Consider the following 18,372-nt stretch of genomic DNA (forward strand, 5'->3'; position numbering starts at 1 on the left):
ACAACACATTGGAAAAACAACAATTGGTGCAAAACTACAACTCCCAGCATGCCCAGACTGCCTTTGGCTGTCTGGGCATGCTGGGAGTTTAAGTTTAGCAACAGCTGGAGTCTCCCTGTCTGGGTAGACACTGCCAGAAGGGTCTGTTCACATTATACAAAACGGACAATGTGAACAGAGCTTCAGATTAACTAGCCTTGTTCCCTTCTGTAGCTCCGCCCCCTAATGACGTCATCACTAGGGGGCAGAGCTACACGGACCTGCCCGGTACTCGAGGGAAGTAAGCGGACTTAATCTTCTGTATACACTATATACAGCTATCTATAGATAGCTGTATATAGTGTATACCGCCCAAAGGGTTAACCTACGCTGTCCAGCAGTGTAAGTTAACTCTTTCCTTGCTGGGCTTGCGCATATTGCCCAGCTCAGCAAGGGGTTAAGTGAGCCAGCAATGTGTATACTGTATACACATTGCAGGTTCACTGTAAGTTCTTGCTGGGCAGTAGATATACGATGTATACCTACGGCTCAGCCTCAGCTGTTCTCCCGACTCTGTAGCCCTGAGAACAGCTGATCCTGACATTCACATAAGGACGATTGCAGCGGGTGTCAGGAGGAGTGACATCCGCTGAGATCTGTCCCTTACTGCAGGTACGAATACTCCCAACATGGAGCACACTCTGCTCCATGCTGGGAGCGGTAGTACCTGCATTAATAGACCTATCGCAGCGAGTGTAACTTCTGACACCCGCTGCAATCTGTCTATTAATGCAGGTACTACAGCTCCCAGCATGGAGCAGTGTACTCCATGTTGGGAGTAGTAGTACTTGTAGTAAAGGAAAGATCACTGAGGGTATCAATCCTGACGCCCGCTGTGATGCTCTTGTATAATGTATGGATACGGCGGCCGCTCTCCTATGGTCCCCTGCACGGCCGTATATAAACACATACTCCTATTTCTCAAAGAGAGCTGGAACCATCTGGCCAATCACAGCTCTGCGGGAAATATGAATATGTGCATATATACGTGAGTGCAGGGGACCATAGAAGAGCGGCCGCCGCATCTATACATTATACAAGAGGATCGCAAGGGACCCCGGAGATCTGTCAATTAGTACAGGTAACTACTACTCCCATCATGGAAGAGTGTGTTCTATCCTGGGAGTAGTAGTACTACCTTAAAAAAAATGAAAAAAAAGTGAAAAACACGCACACACTACATTTTTATTATTGTCGGCTACATTTTTAGTGCTTTACCCGTGCACATAAATTGATCCCTGTTTAAAAATTAATAAACATTTCATAATAAAAAAGATACATTTCGTTAGATACATTTTTTTCCATCACTACTGTATCTTTTTTATTATTTTTTTATGGTACCCTGCAAAATTTTAATAAAAAAGGTATCTCCATAATTTTTTAGAATCGCTAAAGTGAAAAAAAGAATAAAAAGATTTACCGAATGTACCCGAATACCGAATGTATCCGAAAAATCAAACCGTATCTGTATCCTTATTATTTTTGTTACTAGAATGAATTCTTTACATTTGTTTACGGATAACGAATGCATTTGTTATTTACCGCATGCATTCGGTAAATAACGAATGCATTCGTTATTGTGCTATTCAGATTATCGTGGCTATTCGGGAATGTTCAAAATATGTTTTCGTGCATTCGGATCAGTCCGAATGCCCGAAAATGGTAAAATTCGGTAAATTAGACATTCGTGCCGAACCGAATTGCACATGTCTAATGCCGGGCATCGGCCTGATCGCCCGTGCCCGGCATTAACCGTGGGTTCTGGCTGCCCGTAGCAACCGGGACCCGGGTTTAACCCATTCTCCACTGGAGATAACGATTTAAACTCTCTAAACGGGACCAGGGCGTACAGGTACGCCCTGCGTCCTTAAGGACCAGGGATGCAGAACATACCTGTACACCCTGTGTCCCCTCTACAGGTTAAATAAAAAATTTTAATACAAAATAAACAATCATATGTGGTACTCCCGCATGTGTAAATGTCCAAACTATAAATATTCTCTGGTCTGCTCTAACTTTTTTTGCCTCAATTCTAAGCATCATGGCTGGAGGAAACCAGGCACTGCTCATCACCTGCCCAACATCCCTACAGTAACGCACGGTGGTGGCAGCATTATTTAGTGGGGTAGTTCTTCAGGGGCTGTAATGAAAACCTGATTCAGAGTGTTCTGGACCTCAGGCTAGGCCAAAGGTTCACCTTACAACAAGGCATTAGGAGAATTTATCATTAGTCTTGCAGTTTTTGATGAAAAAACTGCAAACAAACCAATACAGCAGATAATTAAGGTTTCTGAAACCAAGTAGCTTGTGTTCAAGGCAATAGACAATAGTAATGGGAAGACTTGAATCTCTTAAAACTTAACATTTAATTCAAAACAGTAAAATATGGTGCCACAATTCTCCATATATGATAATTAGGTCCAAATACCATCAGTAAATGCTCTCCTATGGTCCTGACCATAGCAATGATCCAACACAAGACACAATAAAGGTAAAGTTACCACGGTAATACACCATGGAGAGAACAGGTAAAGCAAATGTACAATAGTCCCATAGGGAGGGAAGCTATGAAACACATTTCTGCCACAATATGTCTTTTAACTTCATCAGGGGTGTGTGAGCAATATATGGCAATTGTACTGGGGACCAGCACCATGCAGTCATGTATGCATGTAAAAAGTGGTAAATTACTGCATTACTGACAGCATCAGATATCCCACAATGGAGATAAGATGCAAATTCAAAACCAGTATTTGCCCCAACATAGAAGCAGTATGCGGTTATTAAGGATACTAAAAAAGACAAGTTTATTCGGGACAAAACAGACTACGATACCGACAAGATTTTTACCTTTGCCAAAAGTGGGAGAAAACAAAGAAATCCCAGAAACCGACGTAATAATAAAAATCAATATACCAAAAAAAAAATTACAAAAAAAGCGACTATTGGACTACGGATTCAGAATCAAGTGGTACTGAGGAGTCAAGTCGCAGTGACAAGAGTGAAGAAAACGTCCTTACAAAAGAACAACTGACTAATATCCCATCTACATCTACATCAATGCACCCTTTAGGAGGAAAACAAGGAGGGGACATCAAAGATGGGCGAAACAAAAGTATAAGTCAGAAGCGGAAGAACGTGTCATGGAAACAATAAACGACTGTCAGGACACTCTGGCCATTAGTAACTTGACTGACCTAACAATAGATGGGCATACCGAAAGTTTACTGAAAAAAGGCCTTAATTATTGTCTAACTGAACAGTTCGATATTACACAGTTTGAAATCGATCTTTTCAAAACTGTAAGAAAAATGAATCTAAAAAAGTTTTTTTGTACTAATAAACTTCGTTATATGCAACTCAGACTAGAGGGAGAGATCCCCGTCAGCATAGGTCCTTTGGGATTCAGTGTCTTCCAGGATGCCCCAGAAGCGGAACTGGAGGGCTTGGAATCCCTTATAAACCTACTAAATGAAAATGATTCAAGTCCCTCAGAGTTTGACATGTCGCAAACCACCTTTCAGGTCCAGGAATTCACTGGAGGTAATAGATCTACTTTCTGCCCCCCTTTGGCACCTGGGAGTAGTTTAGATCTTTTTCAAAAAAGAGTTCTAGAAAACATTAGAGCACTCAAATACCCTGTACATGGTGATAACATCAGTAGGGAAGAATAATTAGCTTTAGAACAACTGAAAAAAAGAGATGACATAGAAATTAAAAAATCAGATAAGGGAGGAAATATAGTCCTTATGAAAAAAAGCTATTACATCCAGGAAGCAAATAGACAGCTTAACGATAATAGATTCTATCAAAAACTTTCCTCCAACCCTTTAAGTAAAACCACAAGTAAATTACAGTCCTTACTACGACACGGAAAAGGGGGTTCTATCTAAAAAAAATGGCAGAAAAACTACTCCCTAAATCTCTTAGGGTTGCCCAGTGGTACTTCCTTCCTAAAGTACATAAAACTTTAGAGTCTCCACCCGGACGACCAATCGTCTCCGGTGTGGGGACCCTAACTGAACCCATCTCAAAATTTGTGGACTGGTTACTTCATCCACTTCTATCTGAAATTTCATCCCTAGTCAAAGATACAAATGAGTTTTTGTTAACATTAGAAGGACTTTCATGGCCAGCAGACTGCATTCTTACGTCTGTGGACATAGAAAGCCTCTATACAAGTATACCTCAAGATTTAGCAGTAGAGGTGGTATGAGATTTTTTATCATCGTCTGATAAGAGTGAGGCATGCATCGACTTCATCTGTGAATCCCTCGAATTTATTCTATCAAACAACTCCTTTAAATTCGGTGAACAATGGTTCACACAGACGGGAGGCGTAGCTATGGGGACGCCAGTGGCGTGTACACTGGCTAACCTATTTGTAGCTATGTTTTAGAAAAAATATATTTTTTCGGGTAAGAATAAACATTTGAAGTCGATAGCATGCTACAGACGATTCGTGGATGACGTGTTCATTGTATGGACAGACACGGAGTCCGCTTTTGCGGACTTCGTGTCTGAACTGAACGCATCCAATGACATGAATCTAAAATTTACCAGTAAAGTAGGTGGCAAGGAACTAGAATTCTTGGATGTATTGATTAACTTAGAGAACAATAGCCTAAAAACGAAGGGCTATCGCAAGCCCACTGCCTGCAACTCATTGCTGCATTATGAGTCTTACCACCCCACACATGTAAAAAAAGCTGTCCCATATGGACAGTTTCTACGATTAAAAAGAGTGAACAGCAGCAACGAAGATTTTATATTGCAGGCACTGGACCTGAAAAAACGCTTATTAATTAGAGGCTACCCCGAACCCATCCTTAATCAGGCTCTGGAAAGAGCTTCGAAACAAAAAAGAAGCGACCTTCTGAAAGGACAAGAAATACAGTGATCATAAAAAGGAGAAAACTCCCTCTTTTACTTTTTCTTTTCAATTCAGCCCGATGGCTGAAAGAATTAAGAAAATTATTTGTGATAACTGGTTCCTGGTGCAGAACGATACTATCTTAAGGGATATTACTAAAAATAAACCCTTGATAGCGTTCCGTAAAACCAGGAATCTGAAAAATGAATTAGTTCAAAGTAAATTTGAGGTGAAAAAACATGACAAGAACTGGTTAAGTAGAACTTTATCCCCAGGGAATTATTGCTGTAATTCTTGTAACTGGTGTAGTTTCATCAATCCAGAAAAAATGATAAATATTGGAGGTAAAAATATTAAATTCAAAGATGTAATTTGCTGTCGGACTAATTTTGTCATTTATGAAATACTCTGCCCCTGCAAGAGGTTTTATATAGGGTGCACTAAACGAGCTCTAAATATTAGATTTAGGGAACATGTACATTCTATAAAAACAGGACATGGTAGCCCCAGGCTGATTGAACACATTGTAACCTGCCATTCCAGCGATGCCTCCTACCTTACCTTTTTAGTAGAGGTGCACCGAAATGGAAATTTTAGAACCGAAACGAAACCGAAATAAAAAAAAATGTCCGTCCGAAACCAATACCGAAAATGACTTCTCCCCGTCTTCTGGTAAAATGCAGCGCTCCGCTCATTAGATTAGATTAGATTCCCCCACATTAGGATTGCCAGCTCCCCCACATTAGGTCGGGAGTTCCCCCACATTAGGTCGGGAGTTCCCCCACATTAGTAGGCAGCTCCCCCGCAATAGTAGGCAGCTCCCCCACAACAGTAGGCAGGTTCCCAAATTAGGTCAGCATTTCCCCCACAATAGTAGGCAGGTTCCCCACAATAGTAGGCAGCTCCCCCCAACAATAGTAGGCAGTTCCCACACAATATTAGGCAGCTCCCCCCAACAATATTAGGCAGCTCCCCCCCACATTAGGTCAGCAGTTCCCCCACAATAGTAGGCAGGTTCCCCACAATAGTAGGCAGCTCCCCCCCCCCCCACAATATTAGGCAGCTCCCCCCAACAATATTAGGCAGCTCCCCCCCCCCCACAATATTAGGCAGTTCCCCCAACAATATTAGGCAGCTCACCCCACCCCACAGACATACAGCTTCCAGCCATATACAGTGTATGGCTGGAGGCTGTATGTCTGTACTGCTGCCCCCACAGTGTTCCGGTCACCGCTCCTCCGGCCCAGGGTCACATCTACTGCTATGGCCCATGGACCATAGCAGTAGGTGCCGGGACCGGAGGAGCGGTGACCGGAATACTGAAGAAGATGACGCGGTCACTTACCAGGCCCCGGCCGGCGTGCGTTCTCCTGCGACGATCCTGCGGTCCTCCTGCGTCTCTATGGTTGTACGCACGGGACATCAGTGACGTCCCGTGCGTACGACCATAGAGGCGGAGAAGCAAAGGACCGAAGGAGGATCGTGGGAGGACGCCGGGGAATGGTGAGTGACCGGCGGACATCCTTATGTCCCGAAAAGATTTTTCGGGACACAGGGATAGGATTAGGAATACTTCTTTTTATGTGCCCGGGCCGGCTCCCGGTGGCCGACCAGAGCATATAAAAACTAATACTGTGTACTAAAAACCAGGGTGCCTCCAGCTGTTGTGAAACTACAACTCCCAGCATGCCCGGACAGACTTTGCCAGTAGCCACACACAGGAGCCGGCCCGGGCACATAAAAAGAAGTATTCCTAATCCTATCCCGGAGAGCGCAACCCCCCCTGCACCGCCCACGAGTGCCTCTGCCACTGGCAGTGTTTGTAACTTGTGCTGTGGGCGGGCAGGGGAGGTGGGTCATTATCGGCACATTTTTAGTTGTTTCGGCATTTTGCCGAAAAAGCTATTTTCGGCCGATATGTATCGGCCGCCGTTATATCGGTGCATCCCTACTTTTTAGATATAGAAAGGGTTAATCAAAAGGAAGGCATGGATCGGCTAAAAACCCTGTTGCAACGAGAGGCTAGACTTATCCTCGAACTCAATGCTCAAGGTAATTTGGGCTTGAATGATCGCCTTGACCTTAGTGTATTTCTATAAGTACTATTATGTTGCTTCTCATGTTTGATTTTTGCATACAGCTGTCTTGTTTTTAAATTGTGGTTTTATTTCACATCGAGACACTAACCCTTCCCCCTGACGTCACGCTGGGCGGAGTATTTACCTGTGCGTGAAGCAGGAGGAAGGCGAGTCTGGAGAAACGCCCAGAAGGGGCGTGAAACATTTGTCACTACCTGTCTGCACTGGTCTGGCGTCCCACGCCGATGATCGCACGCCGCACCTGAAATAAAGAAGCTTGCTGTCACCCCGACAAAACCGTGAGTGCCTCCTTATTTCTTTGCTCTTCTTAGAAGCAGTAACCCAGGAATGTGAATGACGGTAATAATGTCCACCAACTAGGCAAATCACAAGGTGTAGATTGGAAAGCAACAATAGTATGGCAAGGACGGAGAGTAAGAGTCTTCTTGCACCTTGCCGCTGTGCGGCTTAATCACTACCCATTCTGCCACATGGCGTTTTTTTTGGTGAAAAAAACGCTGCGGCCAGATGTTAGCTACAAGTCAATAGTAAACTGCAAAATGCCAAATCCACTTGGCGTTTTTCAGTTTGGCGTTTTTTTATTTTTTATCCTTTTGGCGTTTTTGGGCTCCTTGGGAGTTTTTAAAAAACGATCTCTTGTCGAGACTTTGGCGTTTTTTCCGGGAAAATCTTGGCGTTTTACTCCCATAGAAGTCTATGGGAGTGAAAAAACGGCAAGAAAAATGCCATGTGGGTTTTAACTTTGGCGTTTTTTCAGGCAGTTTTTATTCTTTTTTGGACTTTAGTGATCCAAAAAAGTGATGGAGATACCTTTTTTTTATTAAAATTTAGTAGGGTACCATTAAAAATAATAAAAAAGATACATTGGAGATGGAAAAAATTGTATTTAACGAAATTGATCTTTTTTATAACAAAATTTTTATTAATTTTTAAACAGGGATCAATTTATGTGGGCGGGTAGGCCACTAAAAGTGTAGCCGACAATAATAAAAATGTAGTGTGTGTTTTTGACTTTTTATTTCTTTTTCCATTTTTTAGGTAGTACTACTACTCCCAGCTTGGAAAAACTGTTCCATGATGGAAGTAGTAGTTACCTGTACTAATTGAAAGATTGCCTGGGTCCGTTGCGATCCTCCTGTATAATGTATAGATGCGGCCGCTCTTCTATGGTCCCCTGCACTGACGTATATATACACATATTCATATTTCCCGCAGAGCTGTGAGTGGCCAGATGGTTCCAGCCAATCACAACTCTCTGTGGGAAATAGGAATATGTGTATATATACGTCAGTGCAGGGGACCATAGAAGAGCAGCCGCCCATATGTATACATTATACAGGAGGATCACAGCGGGTGTCAGAAGTTACACTCGCTGCGATCTGTCTATTAATGCAGGTACTACAGCTCCCAGCATGGAGAAGAGTGTGCTCCATGTTGGGAGTAGTAGTACCTGCAGTAAGGGTCAGATCACAGTGGATGTCACTCCTCCTGGCACTCGCTGCGATCCTCCTGAAGTAACTGTCAGGATCAGCTGTTTTCAAGGCTACAGAGCCGGGAGAACAGCTGATGCTGAGCAGTCAATATACATCTTATACCTACTGACCAGCAATAACTTACAGTGAGCCTGCAATGTGTATACAGTATTCACATTGCTGGCTCACTTAACCCCTTGCTGAGCTGTGCGCTAAGCCAGCCCGGCAAGGAAAGAGTGTAACTTACACTGCTGGACAGTGTAGGTTAACCCTTTGGGCGGTATACACTATATATAGCTATCTATAGTGTATACAGAAGATGGAGAAGTCCCCTTACCTCTGTCAAGTCCCAGCAGGTCCATGTAGCTCCGCCCATAGTGATTACGTCATTAGGGGGCGGAGCTACAAACGGGATCCCGGCTGGTAAGTCTGAAGCTCTGTTAACATTGTCTGTTTTGGATAATGTGAACAGACCCTTCTGGCAGTGTCTATCCAGACAGGGAGACTCCAACTGTTGCTAAACTACAACTCCCAGCATGCCCAGACAGCCAAAGGCTGTCTGGGCATGCTGAGAGTTGTAGTTTTGCACCAATTGGAGGCTCCCTGTTTGGGAAGACATTACATTATGGGCGCTCTCCCCTGCGGAGAGCGCAAAAAATGTCCTAACCCATTTTTTTTTCTTCTCGTTTCAGATCCGTGTATGCAGAGGATTATGGTGGATTCGATGGATTACGACGGATTAACTGAATTTTTTAATAAAATGGTTAACGAGGGCTGTGGGGGTGTGTTTTTTTTTTAAATAAAATAATTTTTCCAATGTGTTTTTTTGTATTTTTATTGAATTTTCAGACTTAGTAATGGAGGCTGTCTAATAGACGGAATCCATTACTAAGCTGGGGCTTAGCGTTAGCCCCAAAAACAGCTGGCGCTAACCCCCAATTATTACCCCGGTACCCAAAGCCACAGGGGTGCCTGGAAGAGCCGGTACCAACAGGCCCGGAGCGTCAAAAATGGCACTCCTGGGCCTAAGCGGTAACAGGCTGGCGTTATTTAGGCTGGGGAGGACCAGTAACAATGGTCCTCGCCCACCCTGGTAAAGTCAGGCTGTTGCTGCTTTCTTGGTAGCTGGCTGATACTGGATATACAGGGAACCCTTTCCTTTCTTTTTCATAAATGAATAAAAGATAAACGCATAGGGTTTTTCAGTATCAGCCAAATACCAACCAAGCAGCAAAAGTCTGACCTGGCACCCCTGTGGAGGTGGGTACCGGGGTAATAATTGGGGGTTAGCAGCAGCTATTTTTGGGGCTAACGCTTAACCCCGACTTCGTAATGGATTACGTCTATTAGACAGCCTCCCTTACTAAGCCTGAAGATTCAATAAAAAAAAACACATTGGAAAAATTATTTTATTTTAAAAAACACTCCCCCACAGGCCTCATTAACCATTTTATTAAAATAAAAAAATCCAGTTCATCTATCATAATCCATCAAATCTGCCGTAATCCTCTGCATACACGGATCTGAAATGAGAACAAAGAAAAAAAAATGGGTTAGGACATTTTTTGAGCTCTCCGCAGGGGAGAGTGCCCATAATGCAATGTCTACCTAAACAGGGAGCCTCCAATTGGTGCAAAACTACAACTCCCAGCATGCCCAGAAAGCCTTTGGCTGTCTGGGCATGCTGGGAGTTGTAGTTTAGCAACAGCTGGAGTCTCCCTGTCTGGGTAGACACTGCAAGAAGGGTCTGTTCACATTATCCAAAACGGACAATGTTAACAGAGCTTCAGACTTACTAGCCTGGATCCCGTCTGTAGCTCTGCCCCCAATGACATTATCACTAGGGGGCAGAGCTACATGGACCAGCGGGGACAGAAACGAGGGAGGTAAGTGGACCTCCTGTTCTGTATACACTATATACAGCTATCTATGGATAGCTGTATATTCTGTATACCGCCCAAAAGGGCCTGTAGGAGCAGGGAATCCTGTCGTCTGGTGACAGGATTCCCAACTCCTGTATACACGGGTACACTATGCCCCCCTGTATACTATACAGCCCAGGGAGGGGAGTAGTGATGCTATACATCACTCCTCATCTCCTTACACTCTGTGGACTGGGCGCTCAGCATCCGACCCACAGAGTGGTACCTGAAGGCAGTGAAAAAACTGCCACAGGGGACAAATTTGGCTGTTTCCACACACCAGAGAAAACGCCAGAAAAACTGCCAAAACTCAGGAAAAACGTGGCAGTTTTTCTGGCGTTTTTGCTGGCATTTTTTTAGGTTTACAAAAAAAAACAAGTGGAAACCTAGCCTTATTGTGTTTTGTGGTGAAATCATTGCATTGGTGAGGACCATAGGAGAGGATTTACTGACTATATTTGGACCCAATTATCATATAGGGAAAATTGTGGCACCATATTTTAATGTTTGAAGTGAAGTTTTCAAACCCATTACTTTGGTGATAAAAAGTCAACAATTTTTTTGCATTTCGACTGGCATGGTTAGCTTTATTCAGTAAAAAAGTGTTGCAATTTTTTGCGCATCCTCACACCAGCCCAGACCACACATAGAAACTTGTTTACTTTTAAGTCACATTGCCCTTTATGAAGACCGTGCACCTCTTTAATAAATGCAGGGGAAATTTTCAACAAATGCCTCCAGTCAAACGGAGTAAAAATAACTTTATTTGCACAATGATATCTTTCTCCCAATGACCCTAAGCACACAGCCACGACAACACAGGAGTGGTATAGGGACAACTCTGGCTGGGCCACTCAAGGACATTTACAGAGTCTTGAACCCAATAGCCATTTTTTTGGTCTCTCCAGAGAGGTTCTATCATTTGTCTCCATCGAACCAGACACAGCTTTAGAGGATCTGAAGAATCGAATGGCAGAAATTCCCAAATGCAGGTGTGCAACCCTTGTGGCATCATGCCCCAGATGACTGGAAACTGTAATTGCTGCCAATTACAGCAAAGATTTTTAACACTCTGTCTTCACTTTGTCATTATATAGTGTGGTTCCAAATGCACTGTACCCAAACAATGTTTTAGACACATCTTCATGGCAACAATATTTTCTAATGGCAATAAATTCTTATGGTAAGATAATGCATCCTGTCACACTGCAAAGATTGTTCCGGAATCGTTTGAGGAACATGAACTTGGCCTCCAAATTTCCCAGATCTAAATCTAATTGAGAATATGTAGGATGTGCTGGATAAATTCAATTCATGAAGGCCCCATTCATAACTAATAGGGCTCTAAGGAATCTGCTGCTAATGGCTTGGAATAACATAAACCAGGACACCTTCAGAGCTCTTTTGGTTGAGGCTTGGATTTAAGTCATAACTGTTGTGGCATGAGGGGGCCTATACAATATTATTTAAAAACAAAAACACACCTATGCATTACTTTATGTGCGTAGCACAGTTAAAAGGAGTAGTGTAACAGGAATTTTTAGTCCATAGTCCATTGTGCCCGGGCTGCAAAAAAAAAAAAAAAAAAAACCTTAACTCACCATCCGTCACTACCCCCGTTGCGCCAATATCTGTCTTTGGTCCTCTGGTCCTGTTCTGCTTGCTACTTCTGTGTGCATGGATCGTCACACTGTGATCAGCATATATGTGGCCGCATCGATATTTCGCCTCAGCCAGTGAAAGACAGTGTCATGTAAAGAGCCTGGGCCTGTTACATGACTCTCAACCTATCACTGGCCAAGGCGGGACATTGCTCCGGATGGCATTACGCTGATCGCAGTGTGACAATCCGTGCACACAGAAGCAGGAAGAAGAATGGGACTGGAGGAACAAAGACCAATATCGGCACAACGGGGCAAGGACGGAAGGTGAGTTAAGATTTGTTTTTTTATTTCTTGCAGCCGGGCACAATGGAAACATAAGAATTATCACTACGCTACTACTTTAAAGGGGTACTTCGTTGCTTACACATCTTATCCCCTATCCAAAGGATAGGGGATAAGATGCCTGATCGCGGGAGTCCCGCAGCTGGGGACACCCGGGATCATGCACGCGGCACCCCGTTGTAATCAGCCCCCGGAGCGTGTTCGTAATCAGGACTGATTACCGGTGACCGCAGGGCCGGCGGCATGTGACGTCACGCCTCCTCCCCCGTGTGTCGTCATGCTCCGCCCCTCAGTGCAAGCTCCCGTAGGCTTGTATTGAGCGTGACGTCACACGGGGGCGGAGGCGTGACGTCACACGCCGCCGGCCCTGCGGTTGCCGGTAATCAGTCCCGGAGTGAACACGCTCCAGGGACTGATTACAAAAGGGGTGCCGCGTGCAAGATCCCGGGTGTCCCCAGCTGCGAGACTCCCGCGATCAGGCATCTTATCCCCTATCCTTTGGATAGGGGATAAGATGTGTAAGCACCGGAGTACCCCTTTAATGGGTATGGACCCTGTTTCAACGAATAAGACATCAGGTGTGGAGAAATTCAAATTATTTTGCACATGGGTAAGATGGTAAGGGAGATCGCAAGTAAAGTAAGGCTCTATTTACATGGCAGAATTTCCACACATCCCCACCAATTCCACTTCCGCATTAATTTGGGTGGTTTCTGGCTTGTGCGGATTTAGTGTGGAATTGGCACAGAATCAGTGTGGAATCCATGCGGAATCCGTATGCAAAATTTCAGAATTGCGATTGGGAGTGTGGAATCCGATAAAAGTCTATTTGGCTTTTATTTAAGGCTGAATACATGCGGAATTCTGCATGCGGAAATTCTGCCGTGTGAATTGACCCTAAGGGACAGATTCTGCCTCAAATTAAAGCCAAATAGACTTCTATGGGAATCCGCACTCCCATTCACACTTCTGAATTTCCGCATGCAGATTCCGCATCAATTGTTCACAAAATCCTCACAAGCCAGAAACCACAAGCGGAATTGGTGCTGATGTGCGGAAATTCTGCCATGTGGATAGACCCTTACACTATTTACTTCTTTTCTCCTTCCCTCTATCTTCAGTTCATACAGCATGTCTTCAGATATATTTCGCTCATTTCCCAATTGGCACTGGCTTTCATTACATTGTATGTTATCGCTATAAAATAAAACAGTAATGTTTATGTATCTTTGCTATGAATTCATCACTCTTAGGCTATGTTCACATGGCAGAATCTCCACTTGAAAATTCCACAGTAAATTCCGCAGAAATTAATTACCTAGTCACTTCAATGGGATTCTGCTGTCCCATTCACACAGCAGAATTTCAAGATTTCTGCAAAAAATATGTCTTGTCTTCTAATTTTGCAGAATTCTACAGAGGAATCCTGTTGAAGTCAATGGGGCTTGGATTTCTGCAGAAAGTGTGGAATTGGAATGTAACTAACATTATGTTCCCACTTTTATAAGTGTAATATGGAATCCTGTAGAATTTTAAAAGGAAACTCTGCATATAATTCTGCACAGATTCCACAAATGCAGAAAAATAAAAAAACACACACAAAATTCGGCTAAATGAATGCAGACACAGAATTTCTGCAGAACTTCCTCTGTGTGAACATACCATTAGGATATGTTGACACAATGGAATTTTCATGTGGAATTCCGCAGGAATTCAATGGGATTGTGCTGCACCGTTCACACTGTGAAAATTCCTGCGTCCGCAAAAAAGAATAGACTTTTCTATTCTTCTTGCAGATTTCGTTTGGAAATGCATTGCCGTCTATGCCCACCAGATTATTCATGTGTGCGGAGTGTCCACACGTTTTCCGTGTGGACATTCTGCACATTTTACGCCATGTGAACATAACCTTAGTTCATGCACACTACAGAATTTCCGTCCAGAGAAATTCTGGGTGGAGATTCCAATGTAGCCACCTCCCACTGTCTTATATGGGATTCTGCCTCACCGTGCATACTGTTGAATTTCCACTGTGAAAATTCCAATTCTGGACTTTGTAACATTGTTTTTGCAAAATTCCGCCCAGAACTGCATTGCCATCAATGTGGACGGCACATGTTTGTGTGGTCATAGCATTCCAGCGGCCTGCTGCACACGGAATCTCCGCATGGAATTTCCACAAGCGGAAATTATGCAGTGCGCAGTGGTGGGGTCATGAACAGACTGTGCAATGACAGGGGTTTTCTTTATTAGGTTAAATTACTTCTTAAGTATCAGTGCCTTGGCACGCTCAATCTTTTCTGCTGCTAAAGAATCAGTGACAGAGGAGCATTTTGACAGGACCATGTTCATTTCATTTTCATTTTTATGTTCAATTGCAGCTTCTGCAGCTTGATCCAACTCTCTGCAACGGGAAAAAAATCTAAATGATTACTTATCCATGACATGTATGGTAACTTATCACTACTGCTGCTACATAATTGGTGACCTGTAACTGAATCAAAGTGGGATCAGTTAATATCACTAACCATAACACAATTATTAATAGGCATATGTCATTTTAACTGTACTATGTAACTGTATTACATATTAAAAAAATACACACTAAAACAGTACAGGGTGGGCCATTTATATGGATACACCTTAATAAAATGGGAATGGTTGGTGATATTAACTTCCTGTTTGTGGCACATTAGTATATGTGAGGGGGGAAACTTTTCAAGATGGGTGGTGACCATGGCGGCCATTTTGAAGTCAGCCATTTTGAATCCAAATTTAGTTTTTTCAATATGAAGAGGGTCATGTGACACATCAAACTTATTGGGAATTTCACAACAAAAACAATGATGTGCTTGGATTTAAAGTAACTTTATTATTTCATGAGTTATGTGCAAGTTTCTGACCACTTATAAAATGTGTTCAATCTGCTGCCCATTGTGTTGGATTGTCAATGCAACCCTCTTCTCCCACTCTTCACACACTGATAGCAACACTGCAGGAGAAACGCTGGCACAGGCTTCCAGTATCTGTAGTTTCAGGTGGTGCACATCTCGTATCTTCACAGCATAGACAATTGCCTACAGATGACCCCCAAAGTTAAAAGTCTAAGGGGGTCAGATCAGGAGACCTTGGGGGCCATTCAACTGGCCCACGATGACCAATCCATTTTCCAGGAAACTGTTCATCTAGGAATGCTCGAACCGGACACCCATAATGTGGTGGTGCACATCTTGCTGGAAAAACTCCGGGAACGTGCCAGCTTCAGTGCATAAAGAGGGAAACACATCATCATGTAGCAATTTTGCATATCCAGTGGCCTTGAGGTTTCCATTGATGAAGAATGGCCTCACTATCTTTGTACCCCATATACCACACAATTTTTGTGTTCCAACAGTCTTGGAGGGATCTATCCAATGTGGGTTAGTGTCAGACCAATAGTGGTGGTTTTGTTAACTTCACCATTCACATAAAAGTTTGCCTCGTCACGAACAAAATCTTCTGCGTAAACTGAAGGTCCTGTTCCAATTTTTGTTTTGCCCATTCTGCAAATTCAGTGTTCTGGGTCATTCTCATTGAGATGCTGCCGTAGCTGGAGTTTGTAAGGGTGCCATTTGTGAGTAGCTAATATCCGCCAAAGGGATGTTTGACTAATGCCACTCGCCAGTGACATGCGGCGAGTGCTACGCTGTGGGCTCTTGCTGAATGAAGCTAGGTCAGCCACTGATGTTTCTCCATTAGTGACAGATTTCATGCGTCCACATTTTCACAAATCCAACACTGAACCAGTTTCACGAAACTTAGCAAGCAGTTTGCTAACTGTAGCAGGGGAGATGGGTGGTCTCGTAGGGTGTCTTGCATTGAAATCTGCTGCAATGACCCGGTTACTGCGTTCACCAGACATCAACACAATTTCTATCCGCTCCTCACGTGTTAACCTCGAGACATGTCAATGGCTGTAAACAAAGAAACTTGTAAATAACTCATGAAAGAATAAAGTTACCTTAAAACCAAGCACATCATTGTTTTTCTTGTGAAATTCCCCAAAAGTTTGATGTGTCACATGACCCTCTTCCTATTGAAAAAACTAAAGTTGGATTAAAAATGGACGACTTTAAAATGGCCGTCATGGTCACCACCCATCTTGAAAAGTTTCATCCCTCACATATACTACCGTATTTTTCGCCATATAAGACGCTCCGGCATATAAGACGCACCCAATTTTAAAGGAGGAAAATCTAAAAAAAAAAAAGATTCTGAACCAAATACAATGTAAAGTATAGTATATGACAGTGATCTTCACTCTGCGGACCTCCAGATGTTGCAAAACTACAACTCCCAGCATGCCAGGACAGCCAACGGAGTTGTAGTTTTGCAACATCTGGAGGTCCGCAGGTTGAAGACCACTGGTATTTGAGGTAATACTCACGTGTCCACGCCGCTCTGGACCCATCACCGCTGCTCCGGATGTCACCCTCCATCGCTGTCGCCGCGTCCCCGGGGTGTCCCCATCGCTCCGGAACGTCTCTGCTGCCCGGTATCCTCGCTCTCCATCGCTACGCATGCCGCTCCTATTGGATGACGGGACGGCGTGCGCGACGACGTGATGACGATGAAGGATAGTGCCGGCCATGCAGGGGATCCCTGCCACGGAGCAGTCATTCGCCGATCAGACACCGAGAAGGCAGGTAAAGTCCCTCCCGGTGTAAGCTGTTCGGGACGCCGCGATTTCACCGCGGCGGTCCCGAACAGCCCGACTGAGCAGCCTTGGTCAGCTTTGATCGCTGTGTCTGAAGGGTTAATACAGGGCATCATTGTGATCAGTGATGTCCTGTATATGCTGCGGGTCCCTGCCGTTGATGGCCGCAAGGACCGCCGCGAAAGGACAGGGTTTTAATGTGTATTTGCCATATAAGACGCACCAACTTCCCCCCCCCCAGTTTTGGGGAAGAAAAAGTGCGTCTTATACGGCAAAAAATACAGTAATGTGCCACAAACAGGAAGTTAATATCACCAACCATTCCCATTTTATTAAGGTGTATCCATATAAATGGACCACCCTGTATAATGCAGCACATTCTTTAAGTATTCTGTGTTTTTTTTTGTAACAGATTTAAAGTGACAGGCTGTTTCAGTTATTCACTTCATTCCCTTTTAGGGTTTGGCTCTTGCCAACAACCCCATCCACTTGCTAAGCAACTGGATTCTTTTTCCATTCTCACCACAGCCTTTCTTGTTTAGTTAGTGGCTCTACTACTCCAATTATGCAGCAGGGTCAGGCTGTAATGCCAACCAAAGCCCAAATAGGATGTCAGGCTTGGCAAGCATTTAAAAGGGAAATTGAAGTTCAGGGCCTTGCCTGGTCTTTTGGGTATTTTCCTTCTGCAGCTGCTGGTAATATGAATTTGCTATAGATTACAGTGTTTGGCCTATTCCTGACCAAAGCCTTGCTCCTAACTACATTCCTGATATACTTCTGGTTCTGACATTTGGTGCTGCTCCATTAGGCCTACTATCTGACACATTCCTGACTACACTCCTGGTAATTACCTTAAGGCTGGGTACACACTTATAATCTTTGAAGAAGATTGAAATTTGGGAGCGTGGCCAGGACCCCCTTGGACTATAGGCAATGTCAGTGGAGCGGACTCCGCCTAAAGAATGAACAAGTTCATTCTTTTGGTAGTGGAATTTCAGCTAGGGAGCGTCCACCGCTGAAATTCAATAGTTTGCACTGTGCAACGGAATCCCATTGCCAGCAATAGGATTCTGCAGCACCGGAACTTTCGACCTAAGAATCCCTAAGCTGAATTCCAGTCAGAAATTCTGTAGTGTAAACCCATCCTAAGGACTCGTTCCAACTGCGGACATTCAGCCAGCAGAATTTCACTGGCTGAATGTCTGCTTACAGCAGGCAATGTAGTCCGGCTTAGTTCTGCCCCAAAGAATGAACATTCCGGCTGAATTCTGCCCCAAAGAATGAACATGTCCATTCTTTGGGAGGACATAGATTCCACCAGCGGA

The 18,372-nt window shown here is 43.9% G+C and overlaps 1 protein-coding gene across 5 annotated transcripts in view; it reads right to left on the bottom strand.

Annotated features, from left to right (window-relative positions):
• Positions 1-12,733: 12,733 nt before the first annotated feature.
• The window catches only part of VPS16 (VPS16 core subunit of CORVET and HOPS complexes), a 309,167-nt gene continuing 303,528 nt past the window's right edge, over positions 12,734-18,372 (bottom strand). For 4 of the 5 annotated variants that reach the window (XM_056535465.1, XM_056535467.1, XM_056535466.1 and 1 more), the window contains exon 24: positions 12,734-14,755. In XM_056535465.1, the coding sequence (XP_056391440.1) occupies positions 14,611-14,755 (145 nt within the window). In that variant the 3' untranslated portion in view covers positions 12,734-14,610. The remainder of the gene's footprint in view (positions 14,756-18,372) is intronic. The other variant, XR_008847136.1, reaches the window with a different exon arrangement.

This window comes from Hyla sarda, chromosome 8 (assembly GCF_029499605.1).
Source record: "Hyla sarda isolate aHylSar1 chromosome 8, aHylSar1.hap1, whole genome shotgun sequence".
Taxonomy (NCBI): Eukaryota; Metazoa; Chordata; class Amphibia; order Anura; family Hylidae; genus Hyla; species Hyla sarda.